The 23109-nt window shown below is 36.7% G+C and overlaps 2 protein-coding genes across 2 annotated transcripts in view; one reads left to right on the top strand and one right to left on the bottom strand.

Annotated features, from left to right (window-relative positions):
* The first annotated feature begins 922 nt into the window (after positions 1-922).
* Positions 923-3458, top strand: LOC106871428 (uncharacterized). The gene is made up of 2 exons (XM_014917878.1): positions 923-1036; positions 2802-3458. Exons 1-2 carry the CDS (start codon positions 923-925, stop codon positions 3456-3458), a joined length of 771 nt encoding a protein of 256 aa, XP_014773364.1.
* A 7286-nt stretch (positions 3459-10744) lies between these two features.
* The window catches only part of LOC106871427 (uncharacterized), a 26228-nt gene continuing 13863 nt past the window's right edge, over positions 10745-23109 (bottom strand). The window contains exons 3-4 of the mRNA XM_052973677.1: positions 17083-18918; positions 10745-16137 (exon numbers count right to left, since the gene is read on the bottom strand). Of these exons, the coding sequence (XP_052829637.1) occupies positions 14038-16137; positions 17083-18918 (3936 nt within the window). The 3' untranslated portion in view covers positions 10745-14037. The remainder of the gene's footprint in view (positions 16138-17082; positions 18919-23109) is intronic.

Here is a 23109-nt window from a genome sequence, read left to right on the forward strand (position 1 = left end):
ATCTTGAGAGAAAAGCTGAACATAAGAAGCATCAGTAGTGGTGTGCAAGAGAGACGATTGCGCTGGTTTGGACATGTGGTGAGAATGAATGAGGATAGCTGCGTGAAAAAGTGCCACTCCCTAACAGTTGAGGGAACCCGTGGAAGAGGTAGACCCAGGAAGACCTGGGCTGAAATTAAACCAGCCATATCAGGCCCAAATATTCTACATGTTTTATGTCCAAACTTGTCAAATTCGGCCTCTCACACCTATCATACAATGAGATAATGTATGATTAATTCAAGCCAATTTGAATAAATAAACATTAAGCTTGACAGAATAATCTGAATGCTAAAGGGTTATCAATATACAGATAGATTTAATGTACACGTTAATTTTAAGACCTCCAATTCACTAAAGTCTAGCATATACGAGTGCAAGTGCATCATCATCGAAGGATGTAACACTGCAACGTTTATGAACAAATGAAAATTTAATCTACATCAGCTAGTTCACTAAGAGCACTCACCTAAGTAGCACCAACAGGCTAAGGCATACTTGTCAAGCAGTTAATACAATGAAAAGGAAACACAGAAACAGGTAAAATATATTGCAGAGTCCTAGCAACTGAGATGAAGAAAGGATTAATACCAGTGACTAGAACTGAAAAAGGTAAAACAAATATATATGTCTATTTACAATAAAATTAAAACAAACACAATTCTTTTTCAATAGAAGTATTAGTTCCAGTGAAAAGAAAATGAGGCAAAATAATACAATATGACAGTGCAATCATGGATGCGCATACATGCACTCACACACGCACGCACACACGCACACACGCACACACGCACACACACACACACACACACACACACACACACACACAGAAGATGCATTAAGGACATAACTGCAGTTTGGATGCAATAGCTGGGATACATTGATGTATCTGAGTTCAAAGTTGCTAAATAACCAAAGGAAAAATTTGGATGATATGGATACAGACTTTAAGGAAATGGTCTTTGTGGTAGAAGATATGCTCAGTTATGAGAAACAAGTACATCAAACTGGTTTGAGATAATGATGTTGAAATTGAAGAAATACTCGAGCAAAAGAAAAAATTATTCATGTAGCACAGAAAAATCACATTGAAAATACAGTTTGTTGCTGCAAAATTTAACTTGTACTGTAAGTTTAGATTGATAAAGATAGCAGATGGATAGGAAAAGCTGTTAACATAGAGGCAGTGGCAGATAGAGAGGATGTTGACTTGTATTACTGATGAAGTAGATATATGGACCCCAGCATATCTGTGGTTGTTAAATTCATCTGAAATGAATGCTTCACAGATATTTTTAGGAAACCACTCTCAAATAAGGGCATTAATTGTTCACTTTCTAAACCAACCATCATTTAAAAAATGATATTCTAACTCTGGAAGAAGTGCAGAAGTTGATCAATCAGATCCTGGCATTGATGGAATTATCTGAGCTGGATATCACCTGTACTTCTAAATAAGATATTAAGCTGGTTGGTACAATTAGTCAATTAATGAATTACACTTGGAAGGTTATCTGTCTGTCAGCATTGCTCTTATCCTTATATAGCTATATGTTGTTGCTATATGAGGATAAGGATAAGAAAAAGGAATGTGGAAACTATCATGGTATTTCTCTTCTTTTATCTATTGGGAAGATATTTTCAATGGTTCTTCTGAATAATTTCCTGTGTCAGTCTGTCATAGTGGGAAGCCAATGTGGTTTTGAGCAAGAAGTTAGATATGATGAATGTAAAACAGTCAAACGTCTTCAAGTGCACAACTTGTAATCAAGTCTACCAGGATTAACAAATCATATTAGCATGTTGCATAGCAATACATCTGTAGTGGCACAAGCAGTCAGTGCCAAGTTGGATGAGATCTCGCGGCAGCCAATGCCATCTCCAAGACTGGAGCGAGACCTCACCTGCATCCATTTGCCATGCACGAGCTCACAACGAAGCTTGCAATGGCAAACTATATAAAGGAAGAAACCACAAGGTGCGATCTCTTTCCTGCTGCAACTGTTTGAAGAGCACACTTCACTGGCTGGGCCTCTAGGCTAGTCCACTTGTTGCATCTCCTGAGACAATGGGCCCCCGCATCGGAGAACGACGAATTCACACCGCATGAGATGGCTGCAAAGAGCAACGTACCACACCTTTGTATATATTGTAAATAAAACTAATGGAGAACCTGCATTTTGTCTAATACTTCTTTATTCGACTGCTGGAGCCTTAGCAACATGAAGAATAAGAAATTAATGGGAGAAAGGCGATATTCAACCGATATCCAGAACCTTGCCTCTCATTATAAATGGTGACCTGACGAGTGAAGGAACTTTGGCAGCTGTAAGAAGCTACAGCACCAGAAGACTCCACTTCCAGCCATTTGTTCCATCTAGCACCACATTTGAATTGCCTCATGTGAAAACAGGACTTTACCAGTCGCGCGTTACTTTTCTGGCAATTTTTTTTTTCAACTGACACGAAGAGACGAGAAAAAACAAACAAAAACACACACAAGCCGAGAAAAAAAGCAAACCTTGTTGGTACAGCACACATACATTCACAGTGTTTTTGGCATTTTGTTTTGTTTTATTTCAGCACACAAAAGAAAAAAACAGGTTTGGTGATGAAATTTTTTTTTTGTTTATTTGTGCATACAGTACACAATTCCATAAATTTTGATCGGGAAATTTTTTTTTCTCGCACATACACTACACATCCAACAATACTTTTGTCATTTATTTTTGGTCCTTTTTTTGTTCTTTCTCCTCTGACAGAAAATGAGTTTACCTAATCTTCTGTCTTTCACTTGTGACATCACGCTTTGGTTCACACAGTTGGAGGCGTACTTTGCGGCACATGCTGTGCCTTCCCAGCAGCAGCAGCTAAATCTCCTTTGTAGCATTCCTGCACCACTTGCTACTTCCACCAGGGATCTCATCACAGATCCTCATCCGGATGCGACATACAAGGTGGTAAAATCCGAGGTTCTCCGACGGAACACTAAATCCACGGAGTCTAAGTTTAAGCAACTAATGCAGGATGAGGAGCTAGGAGACATGATGCCGTCTCAGTTTTTACATCTCCACGACAACTTGCTCTTATGGAAGCTTTTCTCCTGGCTACCTCCCAATGTGCAAATCATTTTAGTCACAGCAGTTGATACCAACACCATGGATCAACTAGCTACCATGGCTGATAAAATTTTGGAGTTCACTATCCAGCCAGCACCTCGCCATGTCTGCTCTTGCTCAGAGGTTTCTTCCGCTGCATCTTCCTCATCACGTGATGAGATTGTGGAGAAACTTGACTCCTTAACATGCCGAATGGATGTGCTTTGGCGAGGGCACTCCAACTCTTCTTGCCGTCGCACTTGGAGTCAGCCTCATTCACGCTTGACTGATTCTGTTTCCTCTTGTCCCAGTCTTTGTTGATACCATGCCAGGTGTCAGCATAAGGCCCGCAAATGCATTCAGCCTTGTTCTTTCCGATCATCAGAAAACGTTCAGCGGAGGTTTTGAGCACGTCAAACACTTCCGACCAATTCTCATCAAATCGGGCATTTTTTGTAAAGGATCATGTGCCTGGAAAAGCATTTATGGTTCTAGTTGCTCTATTTGGCCTTTGCATCTCGCTACAGACAAGCCAAAGCGTTCAGAGATCACCTTGCATGCGGTCAATTGGTCTCCCATTGCGACTTACGGTCAAGTTTCCTTACATATTGACATTAATCTTCACTGGGATTTTAGGTGGATTTTTGTCATAGCTGATCTCCCACATCCTATTCTGGGTGCGGACAATTTTAATCTATTGGTAGATGTCAGGTGACAGAGACTCGTCGACGGTTCTACGTCTTTGTCTACACATGCAAAGTCACTACCAATGCTGTTCTCAGTCCTTCATTTTTTGCTGCCACTGCTGGTGATGCATTTCATTCACTCTTAGTTTCTTTCCTAGAGCTGGTGAATCAGCGATTCCAAACGGTAAAACCTACTCACTCGACCCTCCACTATATTTCCACCACTGGGCCACCTGTCTTTTCACACCTGCGGTGACTTGCTCCTGACTGTCTTAAGAAGGTTAGGTCTGAGTTTGAGCAAATGCTCCAGCTTGGCCTTATTCATCCCTCCACCAGCCCCTGGGCATCTCCCCTTCATTTGGCATGAAAAGGGGATTCTGATTTTCGCCCAGTGGGGGATTACAGACATTTGAATGTGGTCACTGTTCCCGATCGCTACCCTATAAGAAATCTCCAGGACTTCTCTAATTTGCATGGTTGTACCATTTTTTCTATGGTCGACCTCGTTCGTGCCTATCACCAAATACCAGTCAATCCTAAGGACGTACCAAAAACTGCCATCACTACTCCTTTTGGCAGCTATGTTACATTACATATATATTTCCTCCTACTTATGTATCAAGTACATTATTTTTGTTTCCATAATCTGTGTTTATACATTACACTGATGCTATTATCACATGTTGTATCAAAAGCATGTGTTGTTATATGATTTGTGATATATTTCAGTACAATGTATTGTAGAGTACTTTTTACAAACAAAAACAAGAGTATCAGCTATGAATCTACAATATAAAGAATATTTTCACTCTCTCTAACAAGAAGTAGATTAAGAAGTTACTGGAGAAAGCTGAAGATGTAGTTAAATGCGTGTGCTAAAAAGTTTCTTCTTTGATTCTGAAAGCATCCATCTCTGATAGAATAGGATATAACTGAATGAAGGACCTAATATCCTTTGAATTCAACCTTTCAGACATTGTATACAACATAAAGTTCTGTAAGTACACTAGCACCACCCAAGGAAAATTTATATTTACTTATAAAACAATAGGCCATTATGAAGTAGAAAATGGTACCTACAATCAACTTCTGGTTATACCCATAATAATTCAAAGACTAATTAATAAAATACAATAAAGAGGCAAAAAATATGGCTCATAAATAAAATAAGACAATAAATTACACTGTTTAAATAAATGTGAGACGTTTGTCATACTTATGGACAACACGGGAAATTTTTAACTCTAATCCCAAATGTAGATTGATCAACCTTACTGAATTAATTAACAAGAAAATTTCAAGTAATATTAGTAATAAAAAGATAATCAACTTCCACCTATAGAACAATTGCAAAACAGTTATTAGTTGGTTTAATAATATTAATAAAAGAGACTCAAAATTTATCCAATCTATATAGGTGAATTTGACCCTCTAGCTTTAATTTTTTCACCAGTGTCCTGCCTAAGATCTGCTAAGATATATATCATAGGACGTAATGAAATAGAGATTATACATACAAAGCAAACTTCACCTTTTATAATAAAGATTTTACTTGGGTCAGAAAGCCAGGTTCAAAGGTTCTATCAAGGTATGGGGTTGTACAATAGTACAGAGATATGCACTCTTGTTGCACTATACATTCAAAGTCCACTTAATAGTGGGTTAGCAATAGTTCAGTATGCCAATGTACATACTTTAGGTACTTTAAGACAGATTAATACATTCAATAATGTCTGAAAAAAACAACAAAAAAACTATTATAACTAATTTAAACTTAGTTTTTGTAGATACTGCAATTATTTTAACAATAAACTTATACAAAAATCTAACCCCAAATTTGCTTATAATAGTATGTTTGTGATACCCACCAATAGTTTTTAAAAACCTTATTTACTATATCATTAGAAAGATCTCTAATTTTTCATCAAACCTCACCATTCCAAACTGAGACACCAGAACATTGTTTAGTTCACACCCTTTTTGTTGAACACTAAGTTGTGTATTGTGAATAATTTCCTAGTTTTAATTGATAATCATTTCTTTATTAATCATTGATTCAAGAAAACTATTTTATGTAGAGAGCTAGAGAGAAACTGAAAGAAGTGTACAATTTCTTGTACACTTCTTTCAGTTTCTACATACTTTAGGTACTTTAAGACAGATTAATACATTCAATAATGTCTGAAAAAATTAAAAAAAAAAAACTATTATAACTAATTTAAACTTAGTTTTTGTAGATACTGCAATTATTTTAACAATAAAGAAGGAAGAGAAAGACTTTTATTCTTTTGCTGGTTTCAACCTCTATTTCTCAAACTGCTCATTACAGGACAACAGAAATTATTAACAAACACGCACACACATGCTTTAATGCAGTCTCTGTTTACTGTGTTCCATTCAAAAGTTATTGGTCAAACTGAGACTATAGCAGAACACAAATGCCTAAGATACTACAAAAATAGAATAGAACCATGTGGCTGTGCAAGGCCATGTCACACTGCTCCCAAACAGTCAAATAAATAGTTACATTTAATAAATAAATAGATAGATAGAAATAAATAAAATTATGCTAATATATACACAGACAGTAAATGAAAATGTTTTTGAAGTTTTATTTATTTGTATTTATTAACATAAATTTGCATAAATAATAGTCATCTATATACACATATGTATACATGAATATGTATATGCTTCATATATATATATATATATATATATATATATATATATATATATATATATATATATATATATATATATATATATATATATATATATATATATATATATATATATATATATACATATATATACATACATACATATATATATATATATAAGGATATACATATACATATTTGTTCAAACAGAAGGTTATATATACACATACATATATATATATAAACAGATTGGAAGCTGATAGTTATTGCACATTTGAAATGAGCCCGGTGGCATATTTATCAGTTCATATTAAAAAAAAAAATACAAAGAAACATGATATATGGCCAGAATTTTACAAAGATATATTTAAAGTATATACATACATGAATACATACATTAACACAGAAATACATTTTATATATATATATCCTATTTCTATCAGAACTAGATTTATCAAACATACCAGCATGAGTACATCCTAAATCAGCTATATTTAAATTAGACACTAGATTTTATTATTAACAAGTGGTGAATGTGATCACATATATGTATATATAACAGTACATGCACACACACACACATATGCGTAATATATATAGACATACACACATATAAAATCATTGTATATATATGTGTGTGTGTGTGTGTGTGTACATACATACACACACACACAAAGATATAAACATGCTATGTAGTTGGAGGTTAGATCAGGGCAAAAAGCTTATATAACACAAGTACATGTCATTGAGCCATTGACATCAGATAGACCATACTCTCTAAATATCCATCTGAATTCAGAACTAGACCCATTGGCATTATTTTATGGGGGTTCAGTGTAATTTGTGCTGGCAATATCAGAAGGAAGGAATTTGTATTGTATGTTACCTTCATTATGCAGTTTGTTCCTGTACCACTTCAATTTTAAGCTCTGGTATTGGGCAGACTGATGTATATAAAAGAAATGTTGCGGAGTCAGTTAAAGCATGACAAAGATTTATGGTGGTGGTACTGGCGTTTATGGCTAATGATGTTATGAGATTATTGTTGCTACATAAATTCAGATTTAGCCCCACTCAATCAAACTGATATCAAAGTGGACTCCATCAGAGTATAATATTTGTATGAGCAGACTCATAGGGTGTGGTATGTCCCCATTCAAGTAAGCCTTACTTTGTCAGATAAACTCTTGTAACATACAAGTGGTTGGTTTTGAATGATATAGGATAATGAGTCACTGGTCCATCATTTTAGATTCTTTTATCTTTTTGAGGACTGTTTGTATTATACAGCAGTAGGTTTAAGATCTGGTGGTCACTACAGTGAAGGCGTTCATGGTAAGCTCTGTCAAAGCGCATTTGCATGTTTATCTGCACTTATCATTGATAACATGCATCCAAGAGCAGTGTTTAATGGGGCTAATGAAGTTATTAGTGGTCATTTGGTTAGTGCAGCCCCAGGTTTAGCCCTAGTCAAAGAGAAAGACTTCAATATGGACTTGGTTGTAATGTGATAGTTGTTTGAGTACAGCTCATGATTATTAATGTTGTGGTCTAGCTCCAGGGAAGTTTGCACTGAGCAAATCTATAATGAAAAAAAGGAAGCATTCTAGTAATTTCTTTTCTGTGGTGTACCTCAGACTACATCACTCAGTATGTCATTTACTTTTTAATATGGCAGAGTACATTATGAAAGATATTTTACTACTATTTCTAGTAAGTCAAGTGATACAAACCATAACTCCAACAGATCATTGTTAGTATTGAGTTTAGTCCAAGTCAAATAATTGGGTATTTAATCCACAGATTCAATGCTCTATATGTTTTGTGGTGTTTTAGGTCATCCCAGGTTAAACAAGTAATCATGCAATGCAGTTGGTTTGACTATCTAGTGTAACATGATCCACAGAACAAACACTGAGAAATCCTATGTCCTTTGTTGTCTTGCTAAGAAAAATGTAAAGTCCAGCATGTTGTTGTTATGTTGCCATCAATATATCCCAATTAAAATAATACTCATAACATATTGGAAACTGGTTTCAAACATCTATGGACGTGAAGCACAGATACAGCATCTTGGAAATTTTATATATTTTTCATATATATATTCCTGAGATCAATCCTGATTGCATAGAATGATCAACATAGACTAAATCAGAGCTTGGCAATGTTTTGTTGCGGTTAATGAGTTTATAGCTGATGTGATGTTACCCAATGTCGAGTAGTCAAACACATATCCCATGAAAATAGTTTAGCTTGAATGATTATAGAAATGTGGCCCACTACTCGTTTGCTACTTGTAGTTTGACTTTCTGTTGCTGCATGTTATTTTGTTGACACTTTATTTCATCTGTATAATTTTTGAAAGCATTCTTTCACATATTAAATAAGTTGGTCTTTTTATTGACATTTGGTCATAGATTCATTCTGTTTCCTCTTTAATTCTGGTTAAGTTGTTATGTTCTTGTTTTGACAAGAACAGTCAGGGCATCTTTGTGAATTTCTTCTATCTTGCATGTTGATGCAAGATTTTGGGATAATCTTTGAAATGATTCTTCTTCTATCAACAAAACACTCGATTTGACTTAATTCACTGTAAAAGAACTATCTGGCCATACAGACATCTTTCATACTAATCTGGTGTCCAGTCCATCTCATTTGATACTTTTGCACAAGTAATGGATGTTTAATTTTTTTTTATCTTTCTAAAGTAATCTCCTTTGACATCATGGTAGGGTATATAATGTCACTACAGGGTATTTTGTATCCATTAATGTGACCAGGATTGAACAATGGATAACCATATTGTTGCTGGTGTATAATGTACAGTGAATACTGTTCAGACTCACTCATGTCATACAGTTAGTTGGTTCAACACCTAGGATTTGTTTGCAAATTGAGTATTCCAGGGATATTCCAGGTGGTGTTCTATAGTGATATCCTATAGTGTTGTGAAGTCCTATATGTGTTCTAGTAAAGACGATAGACACCCATGACATGTACATAGCTGTCTTGAATCTCTTGTGCAATGTACTCGACAGATTTAGAAGTTCATAACTATGGCCTTCTTCATGTTGATGATAGTGCTATGCTCAGTATATTATTGTTCACATTGTATAGGCCATGTTCAGCTCTGCTCAAAAAATAAAAGTAGGTAGATAGTTTGAATGTTTAGTAATGTGAGTTACAGATTCAGCACTTGATATATATATTGCAAACCTTGACCTCATTGAGGACTGTACTGTGTCTAGCTTATTTTTTCTGTGTAATAGCATGTGTTGCTCTTTCCATTCCATAATGTCAACCATGCTCAAACTCACAAGCCCAAGCCATCTAAGTAGCTTGTTCAAGCAGAGTGCATTTCAGGGTATTCTGTCATGTGTCTTGCTGTGGAGTTTATAGAAGCTGGTTTATAGTGATGTTTTATAATATAGGTAGCTGTATTTCAGTTGTCCATAGTTGGGATACTCCATGTTCTTCTTTTCTTGAGGACCATATTAAGTCTAGTTTGTTCGATCCCTGTAGTTGTTGATGTGATATTACACACCTTCTAGGTCCTTGGTTTAGTAGATAAACCTATGCCATACAGGTAATCAGTTTTGAAAATCTGGGAGTGTGACCCATAAAACCAAGTTTCCAGGCTAGTCAATATCAGGACTGTATGCACCCAATATATTACTGTTGTGTATATATACCCACTACTTTGCACTCAATTTCTACAATGAAACAGTATTTTCTTTACCAGGATCCAATGTTCAAAGTTTGCTTTTTTAAGAGTCCAGAGTATGAAAATACCATACAAGGGATCATATGTGAAACAAAAATCTGAGAGAAAAAGGGGTTTGCAAATGATTTAAAAAAAAACTACATTAAATGAAAAAAAAATTCTTTGCAGGATCCAAACTATAAGAAGCAGAATTGTTTCCAATCTGCTAGTAACCTGTTCATGCATAAATTTAATTTTCAATGTACAATTAATTATAATTAATTAACAAGAAAAGTAAACAATATGAATGGAAAAGTCATAAACGGATGATTATACAATAGTTCAGATTCATAAAAAGATTATAAAGTGTTTCACATTGAAATACATAATTGGTATTGTATAATTTTCAGGCTGTCCTGTTTTGGGAATCTTAGCACAAATAATGAGATCAAGATAATTTGAGAAAAATAAAGGATTTCTTTATGGTCTTTCCTATGATTCTTTATCAGTGCTTTATTGTGCCTCTTTTGTACAAATCTTAAAGGTTCTGTTTTGATTATTAAAAAAAAAAAAGATCTGTGGATTTAATTGAAGTGTGCCTTTTAAAGATCTAACTTTTTAAAAAATGGTAATAGATTGATATAGTCTTTGAGGTATTAGTTACTATTGTAGTTCTTATACATATATCAAAAATAAAAAGAAAATACTACTCAGTATGTGTACATATATGTAAGAATGTATGTGTGTATGTATGTATGTATGTATGTATGTATGTATGAGTGCATGCATAAAAGAAATCTTTCCACAAAAAGCAAGCAAAAGTTTTACTCTCTATGTAACTGTAACAACCTAATACCTAATATCATGAATTTTACAAAATCTTGGTCACAGTTGATTTGGTTTTGGTCTGGATATATCACTGACTTTTTTAAAAGCAGTCAAAAGAAAGGGAAGGACCAAAAACAAAGGTCAAATAACTGTCAAAACTTCAAAGGTGAACAGTTACACTTGGTTTATTTGATAAAATTTCTCTAAATGCTTTTTTGAAGTTTAATATTAAAAAAATTCTACTGTTAGCATTTACATTTTGTTCATTCCCTAAATTCTGAAGTGAAAGGGTACAGGCAATTTTTGGTTATAATCAATCCATTTCTTTTGAGGGGTCAGGATATTATATGTACTTGTGTGTGTGTGTATGTGTGTGTGTGTGTGTAGATATGTTTTTCTTTTCCATTTAGACATCAAAAGTTAAAATCAAAACCAAAAATCAGAGATCTGATTAAAAAAAAAATTTTGTTCAGTTTTTGCATGGATTGTATGTTTTTTTTCCCTTCGATTAATAAATTTGTTCTGAATCAGAAAAATAAGTGTGAAACTGAGATTAAATTTGATGGTCACACTTTATACAAAATTTATTTCTTTTCCTTTATTCCCAAAATTACATTTCTAGTTAATCTGTTACTCTACTCCAAAACAAATCAGAACTTTTTGTTATATAAGGAATATTTGGCTACAACACTTCTAGTTTGGCTACTCAGAAGTTGCAGAACAGAACAAGAATCAAAACCAAAATCAAAAATCAAATTTGATAGCTGAAGCCAATTACAAGATTGTTTGTCATTCAGTCTTATTTTGATCTAATACATCCAGTCTGTCTGTAGTTTCAGTTTTGGTCATAAAACAATTAAGAAGAAGGAAGGGATGTCAGAAACAAATAATCAATGTTTGGCCTTTTGAGGTCAAAATAAGGGTAACTTTTGGTCTATCACTTCTGGTCTAATTTGAAAGTTCATATATAATTGATTCATTTTCATTTCCACTACAATCTCCCCATGAATGACCACACATTTTGTCCAAATGTGACTTGAAGTCCATACATAATTCCTATTTTATTTTTATTACATCTTAACCCAAAATAGTTTCTAGTTCCATTTCTGTCCAAAGTCCAAAGTGAAAAACACTTCAAATGAAATTTATAAGTCACATATCATATTCCTGATATCATTTGCCACTATGTTACAGCTGGTTATTTTTGATTTGCGATGAGATCGAACAGTAGTCAAAAGATTTTGGGGGGTTTTTCCACCACAAAATCATTGTTTATTCTTTCTGGTTTAAGTGCGGTTTTAATTTTCAATTTTAATTTTAATTGCAGTAAGGATGAGAAAGATGTGGATATGTAAAAAAAAATCAAAGACAGGAAAAAATTAACTCCAGTTGCAGTTGAATTCAAAAGTCACAGCTCATACAGGATACAATTGTTTTTGTAATACTTCATTATTTTAGGTCACTTAGAAGTTTAAAGCTCAAAGCTGATAAATTATTCATTTTTTTAACCACATTCCCACAAAATGACAATAACTTCCTTAATTCTGGCCAACTGTCATGCAAAATTCCTAAAAATAATTTGAGGTTGAATTCAAAGAAGAAAATTTAAAAAAATAAGGTGTTAACAACAGAGCAGCCTTTTTGATATAGAACCTATATACCAATGGGAAGGCATATTGCTATACTAAACTTGCTTGAGGCACAGACCCCATGACAAAGTTCTCCTGAGAAGTTTCAAATCTCAAGTAAATCCAAGTTGAAGCAATTCTGCCTCTTCAAATAAATTACAACATTGAATTTCTTTAGGACAACAACAATAACAAAAACAAAAGTCAAATTCAAAGATCAAAGTGCATGCATAATTTTCTTTGATGTTATATACCTCAAAAATTGTAGAGAATATCTAGTGCATCTCTTTGAGTTATAGTTCTTACATGATTCTTTATTTCTCTTTCCAATTTACTTTCTTCCAAAATGATGGTTAATTATATGTCCATCACTTCTGTTCTATACTTGAGTTCACAGATGAGCAAATTTTAAAATTGTTTTTCATCAAAAATTACAGTAACTTCCAGCCAATTAAAGCTGCAATAGCTAAAATTGAAGATCGAGCTGATATGTGATTCCCATTTTTCCAGTCATATTTCCAGTCATTCCATAGTTTTCTTTTGGTCAGAATAGGTGAAATGAAGGGGAGAAAGGTAGAAGTTGATAAAAATTTAGAAGTTTTAAAATTGAAAAGTTTTAAGCAAATCAATTATCATAGGTCATAAGTAGTTATTTTTGTCACCATTCCTTAATACTTGTTACGTTTAGTATCTACCATTCAATCTGTGGTTCATTTTTGGTTATGAGAGAACCTGTTTTTTTTTTTTTTGATAGTATTAATAAACAAAGATGAAGTTCATACATAATTTTTCTTTTGCTTTCTAAATTTACAAATCAAAGCTGATTAATCACTTCTGGTTAATAGTGTTTCTATTTTTATTTTTTATCCATTGAAAGATAGAGATTGAAGTTAGAATGAAAAAAAGCAAAAGCCAAAGGCAAAGGAAAAAGCTGAGTGAAAATTAGAAGTGTGAACGCAAGTTGGAAGTTAAATGATGTTAATTAATAGTCCCCTTTAATTACAGAGTGGGCAGAGATTGATGCTAGTAGTCAGAAAACTAAGGTCGAAAGTTAAACAGATAATTTGGAATTAAGTTTGAAAACCAAAATGTCATGCATGGTCACATCTAGTCTAGTTTTGGTTTCACAGAAAGATGAATAATAAGGCAATTTAAATTTGGTGTTAGTATTAAGGTTAGACTTAAGGTTAAGTGTTAAGATAGAGGTTTTTGTTAAGTTAAGTTAGAGCAGGGTTTATAGCCAGCTTAAGTTTCAGATTCATAACTGTTGTTAGAAGTTAGTCATTTACATGCTTGTAGGAAAGTCAATTTCATTTTTTGCCTTGGTTTTTCTGAGTCAGTGATCAAGGTTGAGAGTTCAAATCACTGTCAATCTTGTATTAATGTGTGGTTTTATTGTTGACGTGAGCGGCGCACTTTGTCTTCCTGTTGTCGGGAATGTCGATGGCGGTTTTGGCGGCGCTGATAGTTTGCATCATTGCTGCCTCCACTAGGGGCAATGCTAGAGCCACCACCACTGTGGTCACTATTATGATGAAGGCGACGTTGATGCTGATGATGCTGTTGTTTGTGAGGACGATGTTGCTGCACGTGCTTATCATATTTAACATTGTTAACATCAGCAGCATCAACAACTACTGTAGGACCAGCATCAGTTGTCATAGTTCTATCAGCATCAGCAGCAGCATCAACATCAACACGAGATCGTGGAGGGAGTGGTGGTGGTGTTGGTGAAGCTGATGAAGATGCTGGTTGTTCTTGTGGTGTTGCAGGTGCCGCTTCCACCATGTAACTGCCATGTCTTTTACCATTGCTGTTATCATTGGGATGATACTGGTAGTCAGTATGACTGCGATGACGCTCTTTGTCCTCCTCATCATTTTCTTCATTGTAATAATCATAATAATCGTCATAATTATTGTCAGCATGTGCTTCTGCGTCATCATAGTCATAAAATTCCCCATATTCTGCATCATCATGTTCTCCACCACCTGGCAATGGGGGTACTGCCTGGTCAGTATGACCTATCCGACCATGCCGAGCAGCATGCATGAGTAGTGCATAAACCTCTCGATGTCCACTTTTCAGTGCAACACGCAGGGGTGTCCGACCATAGCGGTCAGCACGTGATGGATCAGCTCCATGTGCAAGCAAAGTACGTACCACACCAGCATGTCCCTCTTGTGAGGCTACACACAAAGCTGTTGCTCCCTGGCTGCAAGCACGGTCTACAGCAGCACCACGTCTCAATAGCGCGCGTGCCACACCTGCGTGGCCACGCCAAGCGGCTGATTGCAGTGGTGTGCGTTGCTCATTGTCAGCGGCATCTAAATCTGCACCACCCACATCTGCAAGCAGGCGTACCATGTCAACATGACCTTGCCAGGCAGCCACATGTAATGCAGTTCGTCCTTCTGGGTCAACACCTTCCACGTCAGCGCCATTGGCCAGCAAAAAGGCAGCCATGCGCACACGGTTCTCCAGTGCTAATACATACAATGTTGAGCGGCCATCGGCATCATGGTAATTTGGATCAGCCAAACATCCAGTTCCCAGAATTGAGCCCAATGGTCCGCCACCGCCACCACCAACACTGTAGCTAATGGGTCCACCACATAACCGCTGTTTTCTCTTGATGGGAAGAGGTACAGCAACAGATGTAGTGTTGGCAACGGTGGGGATGGGAGCAGATGCTGCAATAGCAGTGGAAGGAGTAGAGGTGACAGCAGCACTGAAAGCAGAACTAGTAGCAGCAATAAATGCAGAAGGTGTAGAGTCTGCTGCAAAATTGGCAACAGAAGAAGGTATGGCAGAAGCAGAGTTCCGATGTCGAATTCGGGTTGGAGAGCGGTGACGTGGAGGCAGTGGTGGTGGTGAGGGTGAAAAGTTACGGCAGGTATCAGTTTCTTCATCTGCTCCTGGTACTTGTGTTGGTGGTGGTGGTGTCGAATGTGAATGCTGTGAAGGTGACTGTAATTCAGAATCTGGGTCCAGTTGCAAATGTGTCTGTGCATGTAGTTGCGAGTGTGAGGGTGACTGTGTGGGTGAGTGTGATGGAGAGTGAAGCAACAGTGTCTCTGGTGAATGGAGTGCTCGAGAGTGAGGCTGTGGTTGAGGGTTGTAGCCACGGCGCCGGCGCCTGCGGACGCCTAGCTGTGGTGGCAATGGAGGGGATGAAGAAAATGGTTCACCATCCCCACCTTCTCCTACACCCCCACTTCCCCCACCAACCAAAATGAGACCACAGCCTCGTTCGGGAGGATAAGGGTGTCCAAGCAGCAAAAGGCTGGCTACAGCTTCGTGGCCTTCCAGGCAGCTGACTCGTAGTGCTGTCTTGCCATCATGTGAACGCTGATCCACACTAGCACCATGTCGTAGCAGACCCTCCACTACAGAGAGATTTCCCTCCTGGGCTGCTAGTATGAGGGCATGGCGACCGTCATTGTCTGTCTCGTTCACTTTTGCACCGTGTTCAATCAGTATGTCACAGACCTGCAAACAGATAGAGATATAGATAAATATATGTAGATGTATTTATATGAAATACACTCACACATACACTCACATGCACATATGTATGTATGAAACACAGATCAAATATATGAAACAAAAACACTTTGAACAAGCCTTCTTCCTCTTCACAAGCATACATAGACATTGGTCTAGCCTCAACCCTATTCACTACCAAGTAACATAGAAACATTCTTTGTCATAAATCTTCAACACTCAGTCTCTAATACTTCAATAATGTCCACATTACACTCTGTATTCTAACTTTATTCTGAAATATACATGCATGCTGTAAAATCCATTCATTCCATTTTATCTCTTTTACCTGAAGTTCATCAACAATAAAGTCTGTTTATGATCAACTTCTGATTCTTCTACACTGAAGCCTCTATCACTCTCCAAACAACTATCAGCTATTTGATCATCTCAGTTTCTGTACATCATACATCTTATATAAAGTCATCATCTTAAATTACGTTTTGTATACTACTCCTCTAGGCTCTTATACTTATCCCACACTGATTCTGCAAAAGATAAAGTCCTAATCATCCCGCTGCCACCTATCTATCTACACCAGTTCACAGCCATGACGGATACACTGACACTAAATATGCATGATCTTTTTCTTACCTAGAAACCTATCCCTAACCAGCCGTCATTGACTCTGTACCTACTGGATTAAGTGATCTGCCACCAAGACAAATCACAATACAGTCTCCTAAATATAAAATATACTTACTATTCAATATTCAAGTACTTCAAATGAAATAAATGGTGGGAGTTCTGACAAATGTAAGTTACAATAGCACCACCAACAGAAACAGCAACAATGACTCAAACAATCGAATCAAAACTGACAATGGCACCTCCAACACAAATAGTAGATGTTAAAATAGAAAAATGAAAAGAATGAGTCAAGTCTCTCACCTTTCTATGTCCTTCGTATGCAGCCATGTGTAAAGGAGTCCACCCAGCATTATCCTTATGCATTTCATCCAGCCCTCGCTCCAGTAGAAGTCCCACAACATCTGCATCACCTTGGGCAGCAGCCACGCTCAGCACAGTGCGTCCTTCCCCGTCAATGGCATCAACTGCAGCATTCCAGTAAAGCAACTGACGAACAACACCTGCATGGCCAGCTGCTGCAGCTGCTAGCAGTGGTGTACGTCCAGCAGTGTCGGCAGCATCAACGTCTGCATCCCATTCTAAAAGCAACTCACATGCTTCTTCACGACCTTCATGAGCGGCTACCAACAGAGGAGTGGCACCGTCAAGGTCTCTGTGGTCAACAAACGCACCCCGGGCAAGCAGCAATGCTACAACTGCATCATGGTTTTGATGCTGGTATTGCTGCTGCTGTTGCTCTTCTTGTGCCATGCCATTGCTGATGGCAGCAGAGGAGACGTTCTGGGGTGGGTAACTTTGATCATGTCCTTGCTGTTGGCTGAATGCACTTGCTCGTCCTTCCTTTTGTCTCTCTAGTTTGCTTATATCATCCACTATTTCTCCCTCTGTGCCAAGATCATTGTCATTGACGGTGGGGTATTTCTTTTTCCCCCTTGTTCCTGCCTCTAAACAACCCCTTGTACCATCATCATTGTCTTCATCATCATCCCGAATATTTACATTTCCAAGCTGAGTATCATATTCACACTCATCAGCATCCTGATTGACTGTTCCAGGAGAAACGAATGCAACAAAACCTGTGCCACAAAGTGAAGCAGCCACAGAGAGGGCAGTTCGGCCATCAGCATCTTCATGGTCTACAGATGCACCAACATCAAGGAGATGTTCTACAATGGAAGCATGTCCCATGTATGCAGCAGCAATGAGAGCAGTTCGTCCCTCGCTGTCGCAGCGGTTCACATCAGCATGATGTGCAAGGAGACAACGGACAGCAGATTCTCGGCCACCCCATGCAGCAGCACGTAATGCTGTTCTTCCACCAGCATCACAACGGTCAACCTGGGCACCAGCAGCTAATAAAGCTTCAACAACACCAGTGTGGCCACCCCAGGCAGCAGAACGGAGAGGTGTCCAGCCATCATTATCAGCTGCATCAGTGAGCTCTGGAGCTTGAGGTGACCCGAGAAGCACTTCTACCACTGCCAGATGTCCCTGACGGGCAGCTATATTTAGTGCAGTCTGGCCGTAAGCATCTGAAATGCAAGGATTGGCTCCTAGGGCAAGTAGTTCAACAGTAGCTTTAGCATCTCCACGTGCCGAGCATTCATGCAACATGGCAGAAAGGTCTGCAGCTTCATTTTCTGCATCAGTTGTCCCTATGCTTTCCATCGCTTCACCACTGCTGCGAAGTTGGCGAAGTCTCTCCAGAGTTGCATTCAGCCGATGCTCATATATGAAATCTTCTTCAGCATCATTATTTGCAAGGGAGATGTGTTCATCTTCTACTTTTGCTTCGTCTTCTATATCACAAGGTACGTTGACATTGGTGGCAGTGGTGGGACTAATATTGGTGCAGGTGAGGTTGTTTTTGCTATCACTGACACCACTAAAACCATCATCATCAACATCATCATTATCATCATTGTTGTTGTTGTCACGATTACGAATGGATGATATAGTCGGGGTTGCTAAGGTGGGTGATTGGGAAGTTGGTGCCACTGTGCTAGGTATTTCATCAAGGACAACACTGTGAGGAGAGCTTTCATTTTGGCTGTGAGGTGACATGCTTACATTACTGGAGCGATGGTGCTTGTGATCATTGTTGTTGGTGGAGTTGTTTGATACAGCTTTTTCATACTGAAAAAGAAAAGAAAATATTACAGGAGGGTGCACACAATATACCATTGTTCTCTCTTTCTCTCTCTCTCTATATATGTATGTATGTATGTATGTATGTATGTATGTATGTATGTATGTATGTATGTATGTATGTATGTATTATGTATGTATGTATGTATGTATGTATGTATGTATGTATGTATGTATGTATGTATGTATGTATGTATGTATGTATGTATGTACGTATGTATGTATGTATGTATGTACGTATGTATGTACGTATGTATGTATGTACGTACATACGTATGTATGTACGTACATACGTATGTATATATCTTTATATATATATATATATTAAATATAATAAATGTGAATGTCAGTGTGTCACACTTTTTCAACTTTATTCCTAGAGGCCGTAGCCCAACATATCATACCATTTTGTGAGTAAATTAAAAACATTCCAGGCTGAATCCGCACCCACAATCCTGAAATTTTGAATTCCCAAGTTTTCAATACTGTGATTGTTTTTGGCAATTATTTTATGTGATTTTTTTGTGACAAATTTTTGTAGAATAACAATTTTGATAGCTTGGAAATAAATTTTTTGTATGTGATTTTTTGCGATGAATATGATCATCAATGAGATATGACTTTGGGTGAAGCAATTGTAACAAATTCTCCAAAACAAGTCAGAGATCTGTTTGCAGATCTTCCCATTTAGAGTCAGTAGCCTTTAATTGTTTCATATATATTCTTTTACTTGTTTACTGTGGCCATGCTGGAGCACTACCTTTAGTCAAAGAAATCAACCCCAGGACTTATTCTTTGTAAGCTTAGTACTTATACTATTGGACTCTATTGCCAAACTGCTAAGTTACGGGGACGTAAACACACCAACATTGGTTGTCAAGCAATGGTGGGGGAACAAACACAGACACACAAACATATACATACATGTGTATGTGTCTGTGTAAATAGTGTTTGTAATGTATTTCATATTGTTATTAAATAACCACACAATCATGTAGTGTATTTTCAGCTATTCTTTCTTATTTGCTCTTTCTCCTCGCACTTGCCCCACCCTTACCTGTTTCCCGTTTCCCCTCACCTACCTCTCCTCCACCTGATTCCTCCAATGCACCATTCTCCAAGCCTCTAAACAATCTACTTCCCTAGCCATCATCATACACCACATCAAGACCCAGTCCTTACACTGGCCTATAGTTTGTGACAAAAACCCTCTCCAACGTAAATATTTGTATTTGTAAATTCTGTTGCTGGGAATCGCTTACAATACTTTGCTTAACCGATCAAGTCCCACTGTCCTATAAATAGGATACTAAATGAAAACATTCAATAAGCTATATCACATTGTCTCAGTGTCCTATTTATAGGACACCAAGTTTTTCCATTTCTACTTGAGGTAAAGGAATTTTAATAATTATTTTTTTTCATTTTAATGTATTTTCAATCATCTGTAAAAATTTAAAAGTAATATTCAAAGATTTAAGTACTCTGGAATTTAATGGGTTAACTGATTCTCTAATGTAACCATCTCTGGCAGACATAAATTATATAGGATCTTTGCTCCTAATATATAATCATTACAATTTCTCCTCATCTTAGCTAAAATTAGGGTAGAGATTTTGCATTTCAGATCTTAATGCAGAGAAGTTTAAAAATGGAATGATTAAATGTGGAGAGCTAACTGTATTAGAGGAGGAATAGTGGGGTTATGGGGTGGGGTATCAAGACAGGGAATGGTGGGAGGAGATAGATAGTTCAAGAAGAGTGAGGGGTTAATACAACCCAATGTTAATTGCATCCATAGGGCCATATATTGTGATGAACTAAATCTACCAACATTATTATGGATTGCTGAGCTCCCAGAAATAGCTGTCAGACTTATAACACCTTTCTTCCACCCCCTTTAATTTTCTCTGTCGTTTGTACTATATCGTTTATACTTTGTGTAAGTTGGACCTATTAATATTTATCTGTAAGTTGGACCTATTAATAATTATCTATGTATTTATTCTTGAAAATTCATCATCTGAAAGTCTCCACCTTTTGTTTCCTCTTGTTTTGCATGTATACATATATACATATTTTGTATTTAATACCCAAACTAATATATTTAATATAGTTGGTGTATCAAATTTGTTTATCCGCATAACTGCCTCTATACCTACTCAAATCGATCCCTCTTATAGCCTTTCTTTACTTTGTGGAATGATCCCCTGTAAAGATACTGGAGTCAGTCTAAGTTTGAATCGTTTGAGCACTACTAAGTGTCTTCTATATGGAGAATCTTTGGATCTCATCTGTGAACTATATATATATATATATATATATAGTCAATAAGGCATATATCAGAAAAGAAGCACACTCTAAAGAATAGAGTAGTAATTATTATATATATATATAATTAATTAATTATTTGTAGGGTTCATTAGAATCAAGGTATTTTAATATTAAGAACACTAAGCAAGGGATGAGATCTGCACATCTGTGTATATACCATATATAAACATGCTTGCATATACCCATGCATATATGGACATATTCATACACTTACCTATACTTGTATATGAACACATCAATATACACAAACATATAGATATACATGTACGTGAAATTATATACCCATCCACACCAGCATGCTGTTTCACGATCCAATGTAAGATCCAGATCGAACATGAAGAAGGTTCCGGGTGAAGTGTTTACACAAAGAAAGAGCACAGATGAGTTAAAGATTCACTACAGCTCTTTCAGACGTATTTTTTTTTATTGATGAATAATTTGATTACATCATGAAAAAACCGTTTTCTTCAGGTGAATTAAAATATTAAAATGTGGATTCGGCATCAATAAAGAAAGTGAAAACACACTGAGGTTTAGCCAGATTTCATAGGCCTATGGTTGATAAAGCAATCAATGGACAGTGCCACATTAAATAATTTCTTTAAATAGATGGTCAGAGATAAGAGATAAGAGGAAGACAGAGAGAAAGAAATAGGGAGGAGAAGGAAGAGAGGCTAGATTAAGGATTATCAGTATAGTGTAGTCAAGAAAAATGTCCTGATGTAGAAAGAGAAACTATTGCTGACTTATAGACCATCAAACAGGAACATTTATGATAACACGTACTTATATACACTCATACGATTCAAAGCGTCCAGAAGATTCAGCAGGGCTTTGGTGATGATGCCATGGGCAAAATTCAGATAAAGGAACCGTACAACTGTTTCAAACATGGCTGTACTTCATTGGAGAGTAAGGCTCATCCAGACAGGCCATCCACAAACCCAAACGAGGAAGTGGTTGAGAAGGTTCAGCAAATAGCCATGGAAGACTGTCACATAACAATCCAAGAAATTGCTCATGAAGTGAGAATAAGCATGCAGTTAGTGTGTCCCATTTTATTGGAGAATTTGTGTATGCAGAAGGTGCTGGACTGCAAAACCATGATCTAGACTTCATGAAGACTATCATCATTGATGATGAGACATGGATTTATGGTCTCTGGTCAATGTGTTCAGTCATCTTGCATGTAAACAAAAATCTGGTGAGCATGCACTACACATCCGTGCTCTAGGTGTAAACAGTTGGGAACAGTTCGGAACTGGCACAAACATTTCCATGTATGTGCAGGAAGGGTAGCATCACCTTCCACCCAAAGGACTTTACCTCACGGCATTAGTTTTGGCAGGTAAAAATAAAGTCAAATACTTTTTGAATGTACCTCATATATATGTACCCTTGTTCTGACATCATGTAATGATTGCAAATGTAAATCACCATCATACAAGCATTGTTGTTTGCTTTCATACTTTTGTGGAAAACATGCCTGGTCATGGGAAAAGGTGAGGGTTGGTGACAGGGAGGGCATCTGGTTTTAGAAAAATTTACTTCAACAAATTCAATCTGACCCATGAAAGCATTAGAAAGTAGACATTAAATGATGATGATGATATCTTTTATTCTTTTACTTGTTTCAGTCATTTGACTGGGACCTTGATGGGGCACCACCTTGAAGGGCTTTAGTTGAATGAATTGGCATCAGTATGTATCTGATACATATGCTATCAGTCTCTTGCTGAACCACTAGGTTTCAGAGACATAAACAAACCAATATCGATTGTCAAGCAACTGTGGAGGACAAACACAAACAAAAACACACACATGGGTATGTGTATAAATATATAT

The sequence above is a fragment of the Octopus bimaculoides genome, chromosome 16, assembly GCF_001194135.2.
Source record: "Octopus bimaculoides isolate UCB-OBI-ISO-001 chromosome 16, ASM119413v2, whole genome shotgun sequence".
NCBI classification, from domain to species: Eukaryota; Metazoa; Mollusca; class Cephalopoda; order Octopoda; family Octopodidae; genus Octopus; species Octopus bimaculoides.

Excerpts from the sequence above, each read along its gene's own strand:
- LOC106871428 (XM_014917878.1), top strand. The coding sequence starts at position 923 with ATGTATCTGAGTTCAAAGTTGCTAAATAACCAAAGGAAAAATTTGGAT. Across the intron at positions 1,037-2,801 it reads TGCTCAGTTATGAGAAACAA|AAAATGAGTTTACCTAATCT; the intron begins GTACATCAAACT and ends CTCCTCTGACAG.